Source organism: Leguminivora glycinivorella, chromosome 1, assembly GCF_023078275.1.
Source record: "Leguminivora glycinivorella isolate SPB_JAAS2020 chromosome 1, LegGlyc_1.1, whole genome shotgun sequence".
Classification (NCBI taxonomy): domain Eukaryota; kingdom Metazoa; phylum Arthropoda; class Insecta; order Lepidoptera; family Tortricidae; genus Leguminivora; species Leguminivora glycinivorella.
Genome location: NC_062971.1, coordinates 19118635 through 19133810, shown reverse-complemented (window position 1 = coordinate 19133810; position 15176 = coordinate 19118635). Strand labels below are relative to the sequence as shown.

The following is a 15176-nucleotide window of genomic DNA, read 5'->3' as shown; positions in this document are numbered from 1 at the left end:
ATGTGTATGTCCAAGAATGTGTATGTCGTACTTTTTTTCCTCCTGCTGCAAATGTCAAGGATGACATTTTCACTTACATGTCCGGATACATTTTATTAAAAAGAAACCTTATGTTTCCAAAACCATTATGTTCTATTAATTTTTGATTACTTTAAAAAGCCATTTCCGGTTTGCTCACTGTCAACCTAACGCGCTCCTCCTCGCTTCGCTCGTCGTCGCACCTAAACTGACCCTGTCGCACACGAGTTTTCTGTTACAATACTAATAAAATTATTACATTACATTTATGCCTTGTAATATTTATTGTCAAACGTGGTTTTGCATGGTGTAATTTGTAGAAACATTTTTTGACAAAAAAATAGTTGACAAAATAATTTTGTCCAGTAATTAATTTGACAAAAATAAAGTTGAGCAAACTTTTCTTGTCCAACTGAAGCCTTGGGAATAAAACTGAAATTATCATTTGACAATTTTAAGTTAAATTTGGCAAAAAAATCTTCGGTAAGTAAATTAAATTAATCCCGTAGAAATGAAAATGCAAATGCCTAAATATTTTCGAAATTTGCGATGTGAAATTTTGACCAAACATGTTTTTGGGATATAAGTTTTGCCATTAAAAACATTTGCGAAATAAAGTTTTGTCTAAATAAAATTTGACTAAGTAAAATTGTGCCAAATGATAATTTGACCAAATAAATTCATTGCGAAACATACCTTTGCCAAACAATACTTTGGGAAATGAAACTATTGCGATATGATTATTGGGAAATGAAATTTGACGAAACGTTTTTTGGCGAAACGGCAGGACACCGTTGGAGTGGTTCTTCAAATTTAAAGGCAATCCATTTACTTTGACATGTATTATTATAGGTAGTAGAAACTAAACGCAGTTGAAGTGTCAATGTCAAGTCACAAGTGTGAAACGTTATCATTAATAGGTGAAAATCCTATGTTGCTCTTTAACGTATTGAATTAAAGTGTATTTTGCAAAAGCTTCATTAGTTCTCATGATTATTGAGTTCGATTCTTGTCGATAAAATAAGTTTAGATTCGGAGACCGGACACGACGGTACCGGTGCTTGAAGCAATTATTTATTACGATTAAATTCAATAACATTTCCTCTATTTGCCTTGGGTGTGTTAAATATAGTTACTGCTTCTCAAATAGAATATAAAAGTAAAAGTGAAGTTTGCTTAACAATTGAAGTTTTCACTCAAAAAAATATAAATCTTACTCAAAATGCATGTTTGTAACAGTGGAGACCTAAAATTAGATGCTGCAGTAGAAGGATGGCTTAAAATAGATAAGGTAAATATATCTTTACCTGTGAATTTTTATTTTATTTGTAATAGGTGACAGTCAGAAGTAAATATTAGTTTTTCGCCCATGCACTAAGTGCAGCAAGGTCATTTTAATAATTGCAGCCCTGCTGGAAACTTGGCTTGATTGGTTGGTGTGAGGTAATCACGAATTAAATCCAGTTTCTTCTGGAGACGTCTGTATATTCAATTGAGTTTGGTGAGATCATTGACACTGTCCATTATTAATTAATTAATAAGTTATGAGATTGAGTTAAGTACTGGATTGCAACTTTGCATTTAATATAATCACATCTTAAATATAATTTCTTGTACAAAGTGTATAATATATTATAGAAGTTTTGTGACTTGATTTGCATAAGAATGATGCATTCAGGATTACAAAAATATCCTATTTGAAAATGTTTGCTGTCATCATCAATCAACAATCCCTGCATCAGGTTGAATATACCTGATGCTGCAGCAAATGTTCAGTAACTGCCAAGCTTTATTAAATTTTACACTTTACATCAATAGAGGTGATTTTTGGTTGCCGGTAGAAACATCACATTTAATAACCACAACATTTATCAGGGAGGTTTCCAGGTGGAAACATCACATTTGATAACCACAACATTTATCAGTGAATTATGAGTGGCCATAGTATATTATGTGCCATTCATTCTGTTACAAAAATTTTATTTGGTATTTGGGCAATAACACTCCATGCTACTCTAAAATGAATTGGGAATGTTTCACAAACCTAAAGATTTTTTTAGTATTGCTGTCATGTCTTGCATAAGTGTAAAGTACCTAACTGTGTGTAAAATATACATCCCACTGTTGGGCAGTGGATGATGTCATATACTGGTGTATTTCATTTACTTTGCAGAATTTTATAATATCCCTCATCTCTTATCTTTCCCCAAAATATGATCTGCTTATATCTCTACTTATATCTTTTTGATTAGTTAATCCAACATACATAAGTAATTGATAATGTTGGTCAATGCACTTGCTTAAAGTAGGTAATTGTGAATAAGACAATATTTTTGTTAATTGTTTTGTTATTTATTTTTTAATTTAATTTTAATGTAATTTTGACGATTCGAAAGAGGTTGTAAAATCCTACTTGAATAAACGATATCATATCTTATCTTTTGGTAATATGACCTGTTATTGTTTAATGCTATATGTGTATTGGCTTAGGCCTTAACATGTTCAATCCCTGCGTCACTCTCTTCCATGAGATCCGTGGTTTACTTACCCACCCAATTAAAATGTACACAGTTGTAAATTTTAAATGAAATAAAATATTTACAAGTGTTTGTGTTTGTTTACTGATCCTTCTAGGACACAAAACACATTATTTAGTTACCACTGACTCAGTAAATAATACTATTCCCATCATGTAGAACCCAGAGACACGGAAGGAGGTCCTCGACGACATATCTAACTCGCGATGGGACAAGCTCCGTGGCAGCATGCTGAAGCGGCAGAAATTCGGCACGGCGGGGCTCCGTGGCCGCATGGGCGCCGGGTACTCCGGCATGAACGACGTCGTCGTGCTGCAGACTGCGCAGGTCGGTCTCCCCTCACTAAAGTCAGGATAATACAGTACTGTTCTCGTGTAGAACCAAGGAAAGAGGTCATCATCATAGCCAACTCGCGATGGGAGAAGCTGCGCGGCAGCATGCTCAAGCGGCAGAAGTTCGGCACAGCGGGGCTCCGCGGCCGCATGGGCGCCGGGTACTCCGGCATGAACGACGTCGTCGTGCTGCAGACTGCGCAGGTCAGTCTCACTCACTGTAGTCAGGATAAAACAGTATTGTTCACATGTAGAACCAAGGAAGGAGGTCCTCGACGTAGCCAACTCGCGATGGGAAAAGCTGCGCGCAGCATGCTGATGCGGCAGAAGTTCGGGACGGCGGGGTCCGCGGCCGCATGGGCGCCGGGTACTCCGGCATGAACTACGTCGTCGTGCTGCAGACTGCGCAGGTCAGTCTCACTCACGGTAGTCAGGATAAAACAGTATTGTTCTCATGTAGAACCAAGGAAGGAGGTCCTCGACGTAGCCAACTCGCGATGGGAAAAGCTGCGCGGCAGCATGCTGATGCGGCAGAAGTTCGGGACGGCGGGGTCCGCGGCCGCATGGGCGCCGCGTACTCCGGCATGAACTACGTCGTCGTGCTGCAAGCCGCGCAGGTCAGTCTCCCCTCACTGGAGTCTGGATAAAACAGTACTGATCTCCAAGTAGAACCAGGGAAGGAAGTTCTCTAAGTACCTACCCAACTTGCGATGGGACAAGCTGTGCGACAGCATGCTCAAGCGGCAGAAATATCTCCTCACGGAGGTAAATGAACAGTACTGTTCTCATGAAGAACCAAGGCAAAAGTTCCTGCGCATTGACGCGCTGCAGACCGAGCAGGTAAAGGTCACTCCTTATCGGGGTTAGGATAAAGAGTAAGTATCGATTTAAGACCAGGATTATTTTTCAAACTTGCGGTCTTGTTTCCGAGCCTTGGGAAAGATTAATAGTTTGTAGATTGTGGTTGATGCAATCGGGCCTTGATCTTGTAAAGTGAGTCGAATAGCAAGTGAAAATGATACACAATACGCATTATCAGTGCTTATGTTATCTTATGTCAGTAAGGTGGAACCCCTACTTAATTCATGTCGATGACTTCGATAAGGAACTGTTAAAATACCCATATTACAATGCGTACATACTTACTGTGTTCCGTTCAATATAAATGTTTTTTGAAAGACCGCCCTTACTGAGCCTAAATCGTTGAACATCAATTGGCTGTGACAGACGGATAAACAGACGCACAAGTGATCCAATAAGGATCCATTTTTTTCGTATGAGGATCTGAAGCCAAAAACCACATCCTATTTTTATATCCCCGGGTGAATTAACCGGGCGATTTTTTAGCGAACATATTTTTTAAATGTGTTAACGCCTAATTCTTCTTCCAGGGTTTTTGCTCTTACATCCAGAAGGAATGCCACCAGAGTCAATTGCACAATGGTATCGTCATCGGATACGACGGCCGATATAATAGCAAACGGTGAGTTGTTTCGCACTATCGATACCTACCGACCGGCGACGCGTTCGTGTTCGACGGGGACATAGCCGAATGGCATTTCTTATACGACGCGAAACGAATACGAAACGCCGCAAAAGGTAGTCTGGCTCTGTCGCGCCAATACTGCAAGAGCGATAGAGATAGATATCTACGAGCGTTTCGTTTCGTGAGCGTTTGTGCATTCGGTTACGCTCGCTGAAATCATTAAGTAGATAAAAGTACCTAAGGTTCCTAAGGGTTGGATACTGAAAGTCCTCAACCTGAGTACGGTTTTTGAAACTCAGAACGGACAAATGCATGCATATATAGATTCTACATTGAATAGTATTCAACGATTTCGTTTTGTTGTGATTAGATAATTGTGTATTGTTTAGTAAATTGCCTCCGTTGGTTCCATTTAGAGATAAGCTATCGGCTGTCATAAAAAACAATACAGATTTCATCACAAGAAACAGTCTAAACAAGTAATTTACGCTTATGTTAGCAACTTACAACTCGTGCGCTTGCTAATAATCTGAAAACGACATTTATTGTGATCGCAGTTGCGTAACAGTAGGAACAGATAAATGCAAATAGCATAACTACGACTTGCTTCTGACATTGACGTTGATTTGTTAGTTTGAGCGTCGGGTTTTTTGCTAGGCTATCGCCGACTTCCTTCCTTAGACCTCACTTATACCTTCCTTAATACTTACATGATTGTTAGCTTAATATTTCTTAAATATTATTGTAAAGACTTACTGAAAGATTTACATATAGCAGATTACTAAGTTATCTTGCTTATTAAAAATGTAATCAAAACAAGTAGGACCTGCTGATATGTCTAACAAGCAGCATATAATTTTAAAGCTGCGTTTCATAAAGAACCCAATACGATAAAAGTAATGACTTATTAATGAATATAATGATGAAATTTTATTTTTTATTAAAATAATTGATTTCAAGAACACTTCAAAAGGCCATTGATATTATGAACTTTATCATTAGTTCTGTTATACCAACGGAATTATCCGGAATCCCCTTATCTGATCCTGATTCTCTCAATCTACCAGCCTGGAATCGTCATCTTCGTGAAATCAGAGAATAGAAATAAATTTGGGTGATACCAAGTGGAGACCCTTCTTGAAACATTTTTAAGTAATTAAAACGTATTCAGAATATTTTCGTAAACAAAAGCTAAATAGGTACAAAACAAAATAATAACCACGATTTAACATTTCCCACAGTTTCGCTGAATTGACCGCTCGGGTGTTCGTCTCCGCGTCGATCCCGGTACACCTGTTCTCTGCTGTATGCCCCACGCCGCTCGTGTCCTTCGCCACCATCCTATATGGCGTGGCGGGCGGCGTCATGGTCACAGCCTCGCACAACCCCAAGGAGGACAACGGGTACAAGGTGATCTGATCCACACGTAACATGCGTCCAACTCCATCTGTTCGCATCTGTGTACCCCACACCGCAGGTGTCCTTCGCTACTATTCTTTACGGCGCGGCTGGTGGCGTTATACCGCCTCGCACAACCCCAAGGAGGACAACGGGTACAAGGTGATCTGATCCACATGTAACATGCGTCCAACTCCGTCTGTTGTTATTAGTGTGCTCTATGTCACTGGTCTCGTTCGTCACCAGCTCGTACGGCACGGCCGGTGGTATTATGGTCATCACATCACACAACCCCAAAGGTAGATACAAGGTGATCAGACATGTAAGTCAAGTCAAATCATTAAATATCCCAGGCGAACTGCAACCCATTTCGGTTACAATTCTTTTACCGGGAAGTACAACGACGCATACCTATTCTTAATTTTAACGGGGCTCATATTTTGATATTGTATGTTTTTGATGCTGTTTTTCAGTATTTTATTACACTTGTAATAAGCCAAGTTTGTAAAAAAATAGTGCACTGGTACTGGTTGTAAAGTGTAGCTTCCGAAATAGGTAGCAGTCGCTCTCCCATACCAAAGCGATTATGTGTGGTAACCTTCATTGTCGTATTTTGTTCCGCTCAATACTTTTAGGTCTGTGTGTAGTGTGTACCTACCTACTCGTATGACCAAATAACCATAACGAACCTACAGTTTGTGATAAACAACACCTTGATAGGTAAGGTGTCGTGATTAAAATGTGCGATAACGAAATATTGTATTCTAGCAACTATTCATAATTTAAATAACATTTATAATAATGTTATAATAACACAGGTTATTTTTTCAGGTTTACTGGGGCAATGGATCTCAAATAACAGCTCCCCATGACCAACACATACTGGATGAAATATTGCAGTGTTTGGAGTAAGACTTATTTAAATATCACTTTTCCCGTTAGCTTAACCTCTAGGCGACCCACTGAGATCGTATCAACCAGGTCTAACAGTCCTTTAGCAGAGGACAATGCTAAACTAGGTAATAAAAACCGATGTATTGACCTTGAGGCTTGTATACGTTTTTTGCATTCGATTCGCGGGTTTTTGTCAACAAAACAATCAGCAATTTTAAAGTAATGTTGTTGTTGTTGTAGAAGAGGAGTAAAGTCTAAGAAAACAAACATTTTCCAAGTAGGATATACGAACTAGAACCCCTATACAACTTATGAAAACCATATTTGTTTTTAGGGTTCCGTATTTTTTATTTGTAACACGTAAATATTTCACATATGTACAGAGTAACACCTAGGGTTACGGAATAATGAAGTAGATAAACCTACTTCTCTTATAACTCTTCTCTCTTCGTGAGAAATTAAATTTTGTGATTTATATGTGGACGACTTGAAAAGTATAAGTAAAATTTTAATTTTGTTACTTCTACATCCTATTAGTCCTATTACATATGTTTTCATCGTTTGTTTTTTAGCATACCCGACTCGCACTGGGTGACAGACGGCGTGCGCGACCACAAGCTCGTGACGGACTGCCTGTCCGAGGTGACGGAGCGGTACATGCAGTACATTGCGGACAGCGTGGGCGCGGAGCAGCGCGCTACCAACGCGAAGGCGGCAGTGGACACCGTGTACAGCGCCATGCACGGCGTCGGATACGATTACGTGCTGAAGGCGTTTGGGGCGGCCTGCCTGAAGGTAGGTAACCTGTAGGTAGATTTGAACAACTATGCAGTTGCACAGATTAATAAATAGTTACTGCAGTTGACGCGTCGTCCCATCGCATACAGTGACAGCGTGTGAACGTGACACAACTACTTTTTGTCAATTTAATGTCATTTTAGAATTTTGAAACTTTAAATTAAACATGTCTTAGTACTACTACTGTCTAAAACCTCACTATTCAATAATAAATTACTTGTTACAGCCGCCAATCAGCGTGCCCGAGCAGCAGGACCCGAACCCCGATTTCCCCACCGTGGTGTTCCCTAACCCCGAAGAGACAGAGTGTTTGGAGCTCAGCAAGAGACTGGCGGAGGAGAAACGAGCCAGGCTGGTCCTGGTCAATGACCCCGATGCTGACCGGCTGGCCGTCGCAGAGTTTGACCGGAGGTATGTCAAATTGAACTTTATGGTGTAATGAAGTTCTTTTCAGGTTGTAAAAGGAGGACTTGTGTCTAGAGCTGAACAGGAGACTACCGGAAGAGACACGAGCCAGACTGTTCCTGGGCAACGACCACGACGCTGATGAGCTGGCTGTCGCCATGTTTTGGTTCGACCGGAACGATCTAGCACGGCTTGTGTTCTCGAGAGTCCATACACCTAGAGCGATTTCTGGTATAGATTCGCGCGTGAGATCGCAATTTATGCTAGACCTCCAAAGATACAGCTCGCAATTCATGCTAGACCTCCAAAAGGAAGACATTGAGATGAGACGCATTGCTGTGACACGTTCTTATGGCTGGTAGAGATAAGATTGTATCAGATATTCTTGCGGCTTTATTTTTGTGCTATATGTTATTAGTTATTACCAGTGACTGTACGACGACCGATTTCATTTAATAAAATATTTGTTACTTATGATAATGTTGATAGTATAACTATAATCTTGTTTCAGTGCGAAGAAATGGAAAGTATTCTCCGGCAACGAGATGGGTGCTTTACTCAGCTGGTGGCTGCTCAGACACGCAACGGGTGATGGTGATGACCGATACGTCATCACCAGCATCGTTAGCTCCAAGATGCTGCGCGCCATCGTCAAGGGCCGCGGGCAGTTTGTGGAGACACTCACGGGCTTCAAGTGGATGGGTTAGTAGTAATAGAGCTACCAAGTGTGTGTTGTACTCAGCTGGTGGCTGCTCAGACACGCAACAGGTGATGGTAATGACCGCTAAATCATCACTCATATTGTGAGATCCAAGATGCTGCGCGCCATCGTCAAGGGCCGAGGGGGTTCTTTGTGGAGACGCTCACAGGGTTCAAGTGGATGGGTTAGTAGTAATAGAGTTACCAAGTGTGTGGTGTACTCAGCTGGTGGCTACTCGGACATGCAACAGGTGATGGTAGTGACGGTAGTGTCATCGCCGGCCGCGGTCCGAGGATACTTTGTGGAGACACCCACTAGGTTCAAGTGGGGTCAGTATTAAAAAAGCTGTCAAGTGTGTGTTCTGTTCAACTGGTGGCTGCTGAATTTCTTTGTCTATCTTTGAAGTGGGAAAATTTTAGGCTAAACTAATTATTGACATTTATCTGTAGGTAACACAGCTCTACTGCTGATGCAGCAAGGCAAGAATCCACTGTTCGCGTTCGAGGAAGCCATCGGTTACATGTGCTCTCCGCGTGTGCCAGACAAGGACGGAGTCTCCGCCGCCGTGCATGTAAATATATACTTACCATATCGTGGGCATCTTAGACTTTCTGGGATAATTTATCAATATACGCTATATCCACATGCTATATCGACGGTGAAGTAACAAGAACTCCTAAGTACAGGTCGATTACAAAGATATGTATAACTTTTTCACCTTATTACAATGCAATAAGGTGAAAAAGTGGATACATATCTCTGTAGTCGACTGTACTTAGGAGTTCTTGTTACTTCACCATCGTTATGTCAAGGCATAACAAGATTGTATTTTGACGGGCAAATTATCATATTTATCGGCGGTCTCATGACTGTTCTCCTGAAGAACTCTGGTATGGACTACACTTTCACACATCGACCTTGACGGTACAAAAAACTATTAAATTTAATAACTGGAGGGGCAACTAAATTTGCATTTTTTACTAAGAAGTTAGGTGTGTTTCAGTATATTTAGAATCGCGGATGATCAGGGTAGGTAACTGATGAGAATGATATAATAGCGATGACCCGTTCCAATTCCAACGCCTGACGGGATATCGACCCGCAACCAACGTGAAAACCGCTTGCGCCATATATCATTCAGATGGTTGTTACTAAAGTGACTTATTTTCAGGTGGCCTCCCTCGCATCGCACCTGTACTCGTCAGGATCATCTCTAGGCGAACAGCTGCAGGAGCTCTACCGCGAGTACGGCTACCACGTGTGCCTCAACGGCTACTTCATCTGCCACGACCAGGCCGCCATACACGACATATTCGCCAGGATCAGGAACTACCATGGACCGGCTGAGGTACAGTCGCCATCATATCTAGCACAGCGACTCCATACATCAAGCATGACTTCAAAGTATGAGCGCAAGTTCTAAACCGCATGAAGGACCTCAAATATCTGCTCTCAAATATCACGCTTCAATTGTCAAGGCGTCCGGCTGGAGTGCGTGATCAGATATTTGTGACCTGGACCGCCACAAAATATCGGATGGCCCGTCGTTTGCTGTCTCTAAATGCACCTCAATAATTATATTACTGTCACTTTCACACAGTAATATAGACATCCGACAACATGGGCGAGAGAATAATATATTCAATTTCGATTCTATAGGTACACGAAAATCCTTGTGGAAACTCATATAATTTCAATATCAATTAAATATCGGCTTGATGTCAAGTGCCTACTCAAATTGTACCTACCTCGTGTTCATCTCGCGATTTTAAGGACATGTATAGCCAAATAAGCATACCTATGAACTTCATAAAAGTGTCATATTTTTTTCAGTACCCGAAAAAAGTGGGATCATGTGAGATCGTGTCTGTCAACGACTTCGCGGCTGGCGTCAAAATTCCCGAAGAAAGCACGGAAAACCGGCAGCTAAGTAAGTCCATTTATTTCTTTTTCTACTCCCGTACTGTTATTCGTGAGTTACAAGGTCGTGCATAGAACTTTAAAACCCTACATAAAAGATGTCAGGACAAGTCTATCTAGTCTATACCCTGAAAACATTCAGTAGCAGTCGCACGATATAGCTGTACAGTTCAGTAAATACATTGCTACCAACTTAACAAACCAATTCGCAGAGTCGAGACTCCTTCGTTTTCTGCTGCGTTCATTGGCGACGCGTCGAATCGCATTCAAATGTATAGAACTCGATTCAACTCGGCTCGATTCGTCTTAGTGGCCAGGCTTCAAAGAACCATACCATAGACAGTTTTATTTTCATGTTTGCACTCAAACTGCATATTCAAAATGGTAGGCGGTCCACCTAGATAACTAAGATGACTGAAAGTAGGTATTTGTTGAATTTATAATTTTCTTTCAAAATAAGTGCTTGGTCGTAGAAAAAGTATTGTATGCAACGGTGTTTAACTGAGTCAAAAAATGCTCGTGGCGTCTTTATTAACAATTTTCGGCTTCGCCTCAAATTGTTACCCACGCCACTCACCTTTTTTGACCTCTTTTAACCACCAGTTGCATAAAATACTATAACGTTTTAATCGCAACACCATTTGTAGTTCAAACTTTAGAATACATCCTCATATTTTCTGTGTAGATGCTGCTTAATATTGAACCGCGATTAGTTTGGGATTGAGATAGAGGCCACTTCATAAGCAAACCTGTCATCGAATCTCATTCTCATTACGATAGATTTATAATTACATTCAGATATTAACCAAACCATTATGATATATTTATGTATTATGTAATTTAATTTGCTTACTGTCCTTATAAAATTTTTCATTTATATCAAACTCATATTTTTGTGATTTCTGATTTCGACTTTTTTATTTTTTTATGAAAAATTACCTACTTTATTCCATTTTAAATGGCATTCTACGTTTAATTTCCTTTTGTGCTTTCGAGGAGCTACAAGTAAGTTTTATAAGAGATGTATTTTTGTTGCTTACCTACCTACTATTTTATGTGTCGCTTAAAGTTAAGTACCGCATGTTTTTTTTGTATTATTTTTAGGTAGGTACTTAAATATTTTTGTCAAATTAGTATGTGGCCAGTAATTTTATGTAGGAATCATTTTTTATTAGGTAAGTATTACACTTTTATTCATACACAGCTGTAATAACATTGACTGACTCTTAAAAGTTCAGCCTACTTCTATCTGAAAACACTGTATTAAACAAGATCTTGTTCATCAGACGTCCTAGGCACAGGCTTGGACCAGGACTACACGAGCGGTGAAATGGTGATCCTGCAGTGCAGCAACGGGCTCGGGGTCATCGTACGCACCAGCGGCACTGAACCCAAGCTCAAGTACTACACCGAGCTGGTCTGCAAAGCTGACACGCTGCAGTGAGTACTCTTATATCTAATTCGTTTAGCATACATTCTGGGCACGGACCTACCAGGACAACACGAGCGGCGAGATGGTGATCCTGCAGTGCAGCAACGGGCTTGGAGTCATGGTGCGCACCAGCGGCACCGAGCCCAAGCTCAAGTACTACACCGAGCTGGTCTGCAAAGCTGACACACAGCAGTGAGTACTCTTATATCTAACTCGTTTAGCATATATTCTGGGCATGGACCTACCAGGACAACACGAGCGGCGAGATGGTGATCCTGCAGTGCAGCAACGGGCTTGGAGTCATGGTGCGCACCAGCGGCACCGAGCCCAAGCTCAAGTACTACACCGAGCTGGTCTGCAAAGCTGACACACAGCAGTGAGTACTCTTATATCTAACTCGTTTAGCATATATTCTGGGCATGGACCTACCAGGACAACACGAGCGGCGAGATGGTGATCCTGCAGTGCAGCAACGGGCTTGGAGTCATGGTGCGCGCCAGCGGCACCGAGCCCAAGCTCAAGTACTACACCGAGCTGGTCTGCAAAGCTGACACGCTGCAGTGAGTACTCTTATATCTAACTCGTTTAGCATATATTCTGGGCATGGACCTACCAGGACAACACGAGCGGCGAGATGGTGATCCTGCAGTGCAGCAACGGGCTTGGAGTCATGGTGCGCACCAGCGGCACCGAGCCCAAGCTCAAGTACTACACCGAGCTGGTCTGCAAAGCTGACACACAGCAGTGAGTACTCTTATATCTAACTCGTTTAGCATATATTCTGGGCATGGACCTACCAGGACAACACGAGCGGCGAGATGGTGATCCTGCAGTGCAGCAACGGGCTTGGAGTCATGGTGCGCACCAGCGGCACCGAGCCCAAGCTCAAGTACTACACCGAGCTGGTCTGCAAAGCTGACACGCTGCAGTGAGTACTCTTATATCTAACTCGTTTAGCATATATTCTGGGCATGGACCTACCAGGACAACACGAGCGGCGAGATGGTGATCCTGCAGTGCAGCAACGGGCTTGGAGTCATGGTGCGCACCAGCGGCACCGAGCCCAAGCTCAAGTACTACACCGAGCTGGTCTGCAAAGCTGACACACAGCAGTGAGTACTCTTATATCTAACTCGTTTAGCATATATTCTGGGCATGGACCTACCAGGACAACACGAGCGGCGAGATGGTGATCCTGCAGTGCAGCAACGGGCTTGGAGTCATGGTGCGCACCAGCGGCACCGAGCCCAAGCTCAAGTACTACACCGAGCTGGTCTGCAAAGCTGACACGCTGCAGTGAGTACTCTTATATCTAACTCGTTTAGCATATATTCTGGGCATGGACCTACCAGGACAACACGAGCGGCGAGATGGTGATCCTGCAGTGCAGCAACGGGCTTGGAGTCATGGTGCGCACCAGCGGCACCGAGCCCAAGCTCAAGTACTACACCGAGCTGGTCTGCAAAGCTGACACACAGCAGTGAGTACTCTTATATCTAACTCGTTTAGCATATATTCTGGGCATGGACCTACCAGGACAACACGAGCGGCGAGATGGTGATCCTGCAGTGCAGCAACGGGCTTGGAGTCATGGTGCGCACCAGCGGCACCGAGCCCAAGCTCAAGTACTACACCGAGCTGGTCTGCAAAGCTGACACGCTGCAGTGAGTACTCTTATATCTAACTCGTTTAGCATATATTCTGGGCATGGACCTACCAGGACAACACGAGCGGCGAGATGGTGATCCTGCAGTGCAGCAACGGGCTTGGAGTCATGGTGCGCACCAGCGGCACCGAGCCCAAGCTCAAGTACTACACCGAGCTGGTCTGCAAAGCTGACACGCTGCAGTGAGTACTCTTATATCTAACTCGTTTAGCATATATTCTGGGCATGGACCTACCAGGACAACACGAGCGGCGAGATGGTGATCCTGCAGTGCAGCAACGGGCTTGGAGTCATCGTGCGCACCAGCGGCACCGAGCCCAAGCTCAAGTACATACTACATCGAGCTGGTCTGCAAGGCTGACACGCTGCAGTGAGTAGGTACTTATGTCTAGCCTGGACATTGAAGAAGACCTCGTCCATCAAAGGTTCTAAGCGTGGGCCTGCCAAGTCATGTAGCTATGAATAAAATGGTTGACGCTCTGTAACGTATCGTAGTTGACTTCTCTCTCTCTCTCTCTCTCCTCTCTCTCTCTCTCTCTCTCTCTCTCTCTCTCTCTCTCTCTCTCTCCCTCTCTCTCCCTCTCTCTCTCTCTCTCTTCTCTCTCTAGCGCTCTTCCGTATTTTTGTGCGATAGAACCAGTTGCGTTTTTTTTTGCTAAAGAGTGTCAACGATTGTATGTACTCTTGACTAAAAGCAGGCTGGCCCTTTATCGGTTTAGTTTAAATCTTACAACATCGCAAATCGATTGAGCTAATAAAATTCAAATTTAGCCTGCTCACGTTTTATTTATCTAATATCTGGGCGACCGAGCTTCGCTCGGTTCTATTTTAATATATCACGTCTTTAGATAAAAAAAAAACTCTTATAAATACAAAAACAAAAAAAAAGACAAAAAACAAAAACTTAATTTCTGACCGGGATTCGAAACCCTGACACCTACGATCTATCTGCGTACATTAGACCGACCTCGTGCGACTGAGCTAAGCGGAATCGATGCGCGCGCGGCGAAATTAAGGACCATATTTTACGTTTACAAATGCGAAAGAAAAACTCATGAAAACTCGAAAATTCGCGTTTTCCGGGATCTAAGGCTACGCTAGATCGATTTTTCACCCCGAAAACCCCCACAAAACAAATTTCAGCGAAATCGTTAGAGCGGTTTCCGAGATCGTCGGTATATATAAATAAATATATAAATAAATAAATAAATAAATAAATAAATATACAAGAATTGCTCGTTTAATAGTATAAGATTAGTGCTCTAAGATTGGTTGGTACCAAAAAGATATTCTGTGTTATTTTTTAATTATTTTCTACCATTTAATTTTCAGGGAACAAGAACAAATGAACGCCAAACTGAAGGTGATGGTAAAGGAGTTCATGGAGGAGCTGCTGCAACCGCGCCAACATGGCTTGATCGGAGAAATCGCTTAAAAGTTTATCAACGAGGCGCCGCCTTGTATTATTAATACAACAATTTTCTTGTGATACGATTGAACCAAAAACTACTTGATCTTGTTAACCTCGAATAGTCTTCGCATTTTGATGATGTTTTAAGCATTCCACAACATTTTTCTTATCTAAAAAAA

The 15176-nt window shown here is 42.2% G+C and overlaps 1 protein-coding gene across 2 annotated transcripts; it reads left to right on the top strand.

The window, feature by feature from the left end:
* Positions 1 to 984: 984 nt before the first annotated feature.
* On the top strand, positions 985 to 15160 carry LOC125229262 (phosphoglucomutase-2). Of its 2 annotated transcripts, XM_048134097.1 has the most exons (13): positions 985 to 1309; positions 2715 to 2882; positions 4279 to 4370; positions 5615 to 5783; positions 6603 to 6679; positions 7238 to 7460; positions 7690 to 7874; positions 8380 to 8570; positions 9018 to 9139; positions 9740 to 9916; positions 10402 to 10498; positions 11775 to 11928; positions 14919 to 15160. In XM_048134097.1, the coding sequence occupies exons 1-13, from the start codon at positions 1241 to 1243 to the stop codon at positions 15019 to 15021; spliced, it is 1827 nt and encodes a 608-aa protein (XP_047990054.1). In that variant the 5' UTR covers positions 985 to 1240; the 3' UTR covers positions 15022 to 15160. The 2 variants fall into 2 exon arrangements, with proteins under 2 accessions (XP_047990054.1, XP_047990127.1); XM_048134170.1 differs by lacking the exons at positions 985 to 1309; positions 2715 to 2882 and adding an exon at positions 3239 to 3297.
* The last annotated feature ends 16 nt before the right edge of the window (positions 15161 to 15176 follow it).

What these genes read in the sequence shown, in the direction of transcription:
- LOC125229262 (XM_048134097.1), top strand. Translation starts at nt 1,241, where the DNA reads ATGCATGTTTGTAACAGTGGAGACCTAAAATTAGATGCTGCAGTAGAA. An exon ending in AGGAGGACAACGGGTACAAG is followed by an intron (nt 5,784 to 6,602) that starts GTGATCTGATCC and finishes TTATTTTTTCAG; the next exon opens with GTTTACTGGGGCAATGGATC. An exon ending in GAAATATTGCAGTGTTTGGA is followed by an intron (nt 6,680 to 7,237) that starts GTAAGACTTATT and finishes TTTGTTTTTTAG; the next exon opens with CATACCCGACTCGCACTGGG.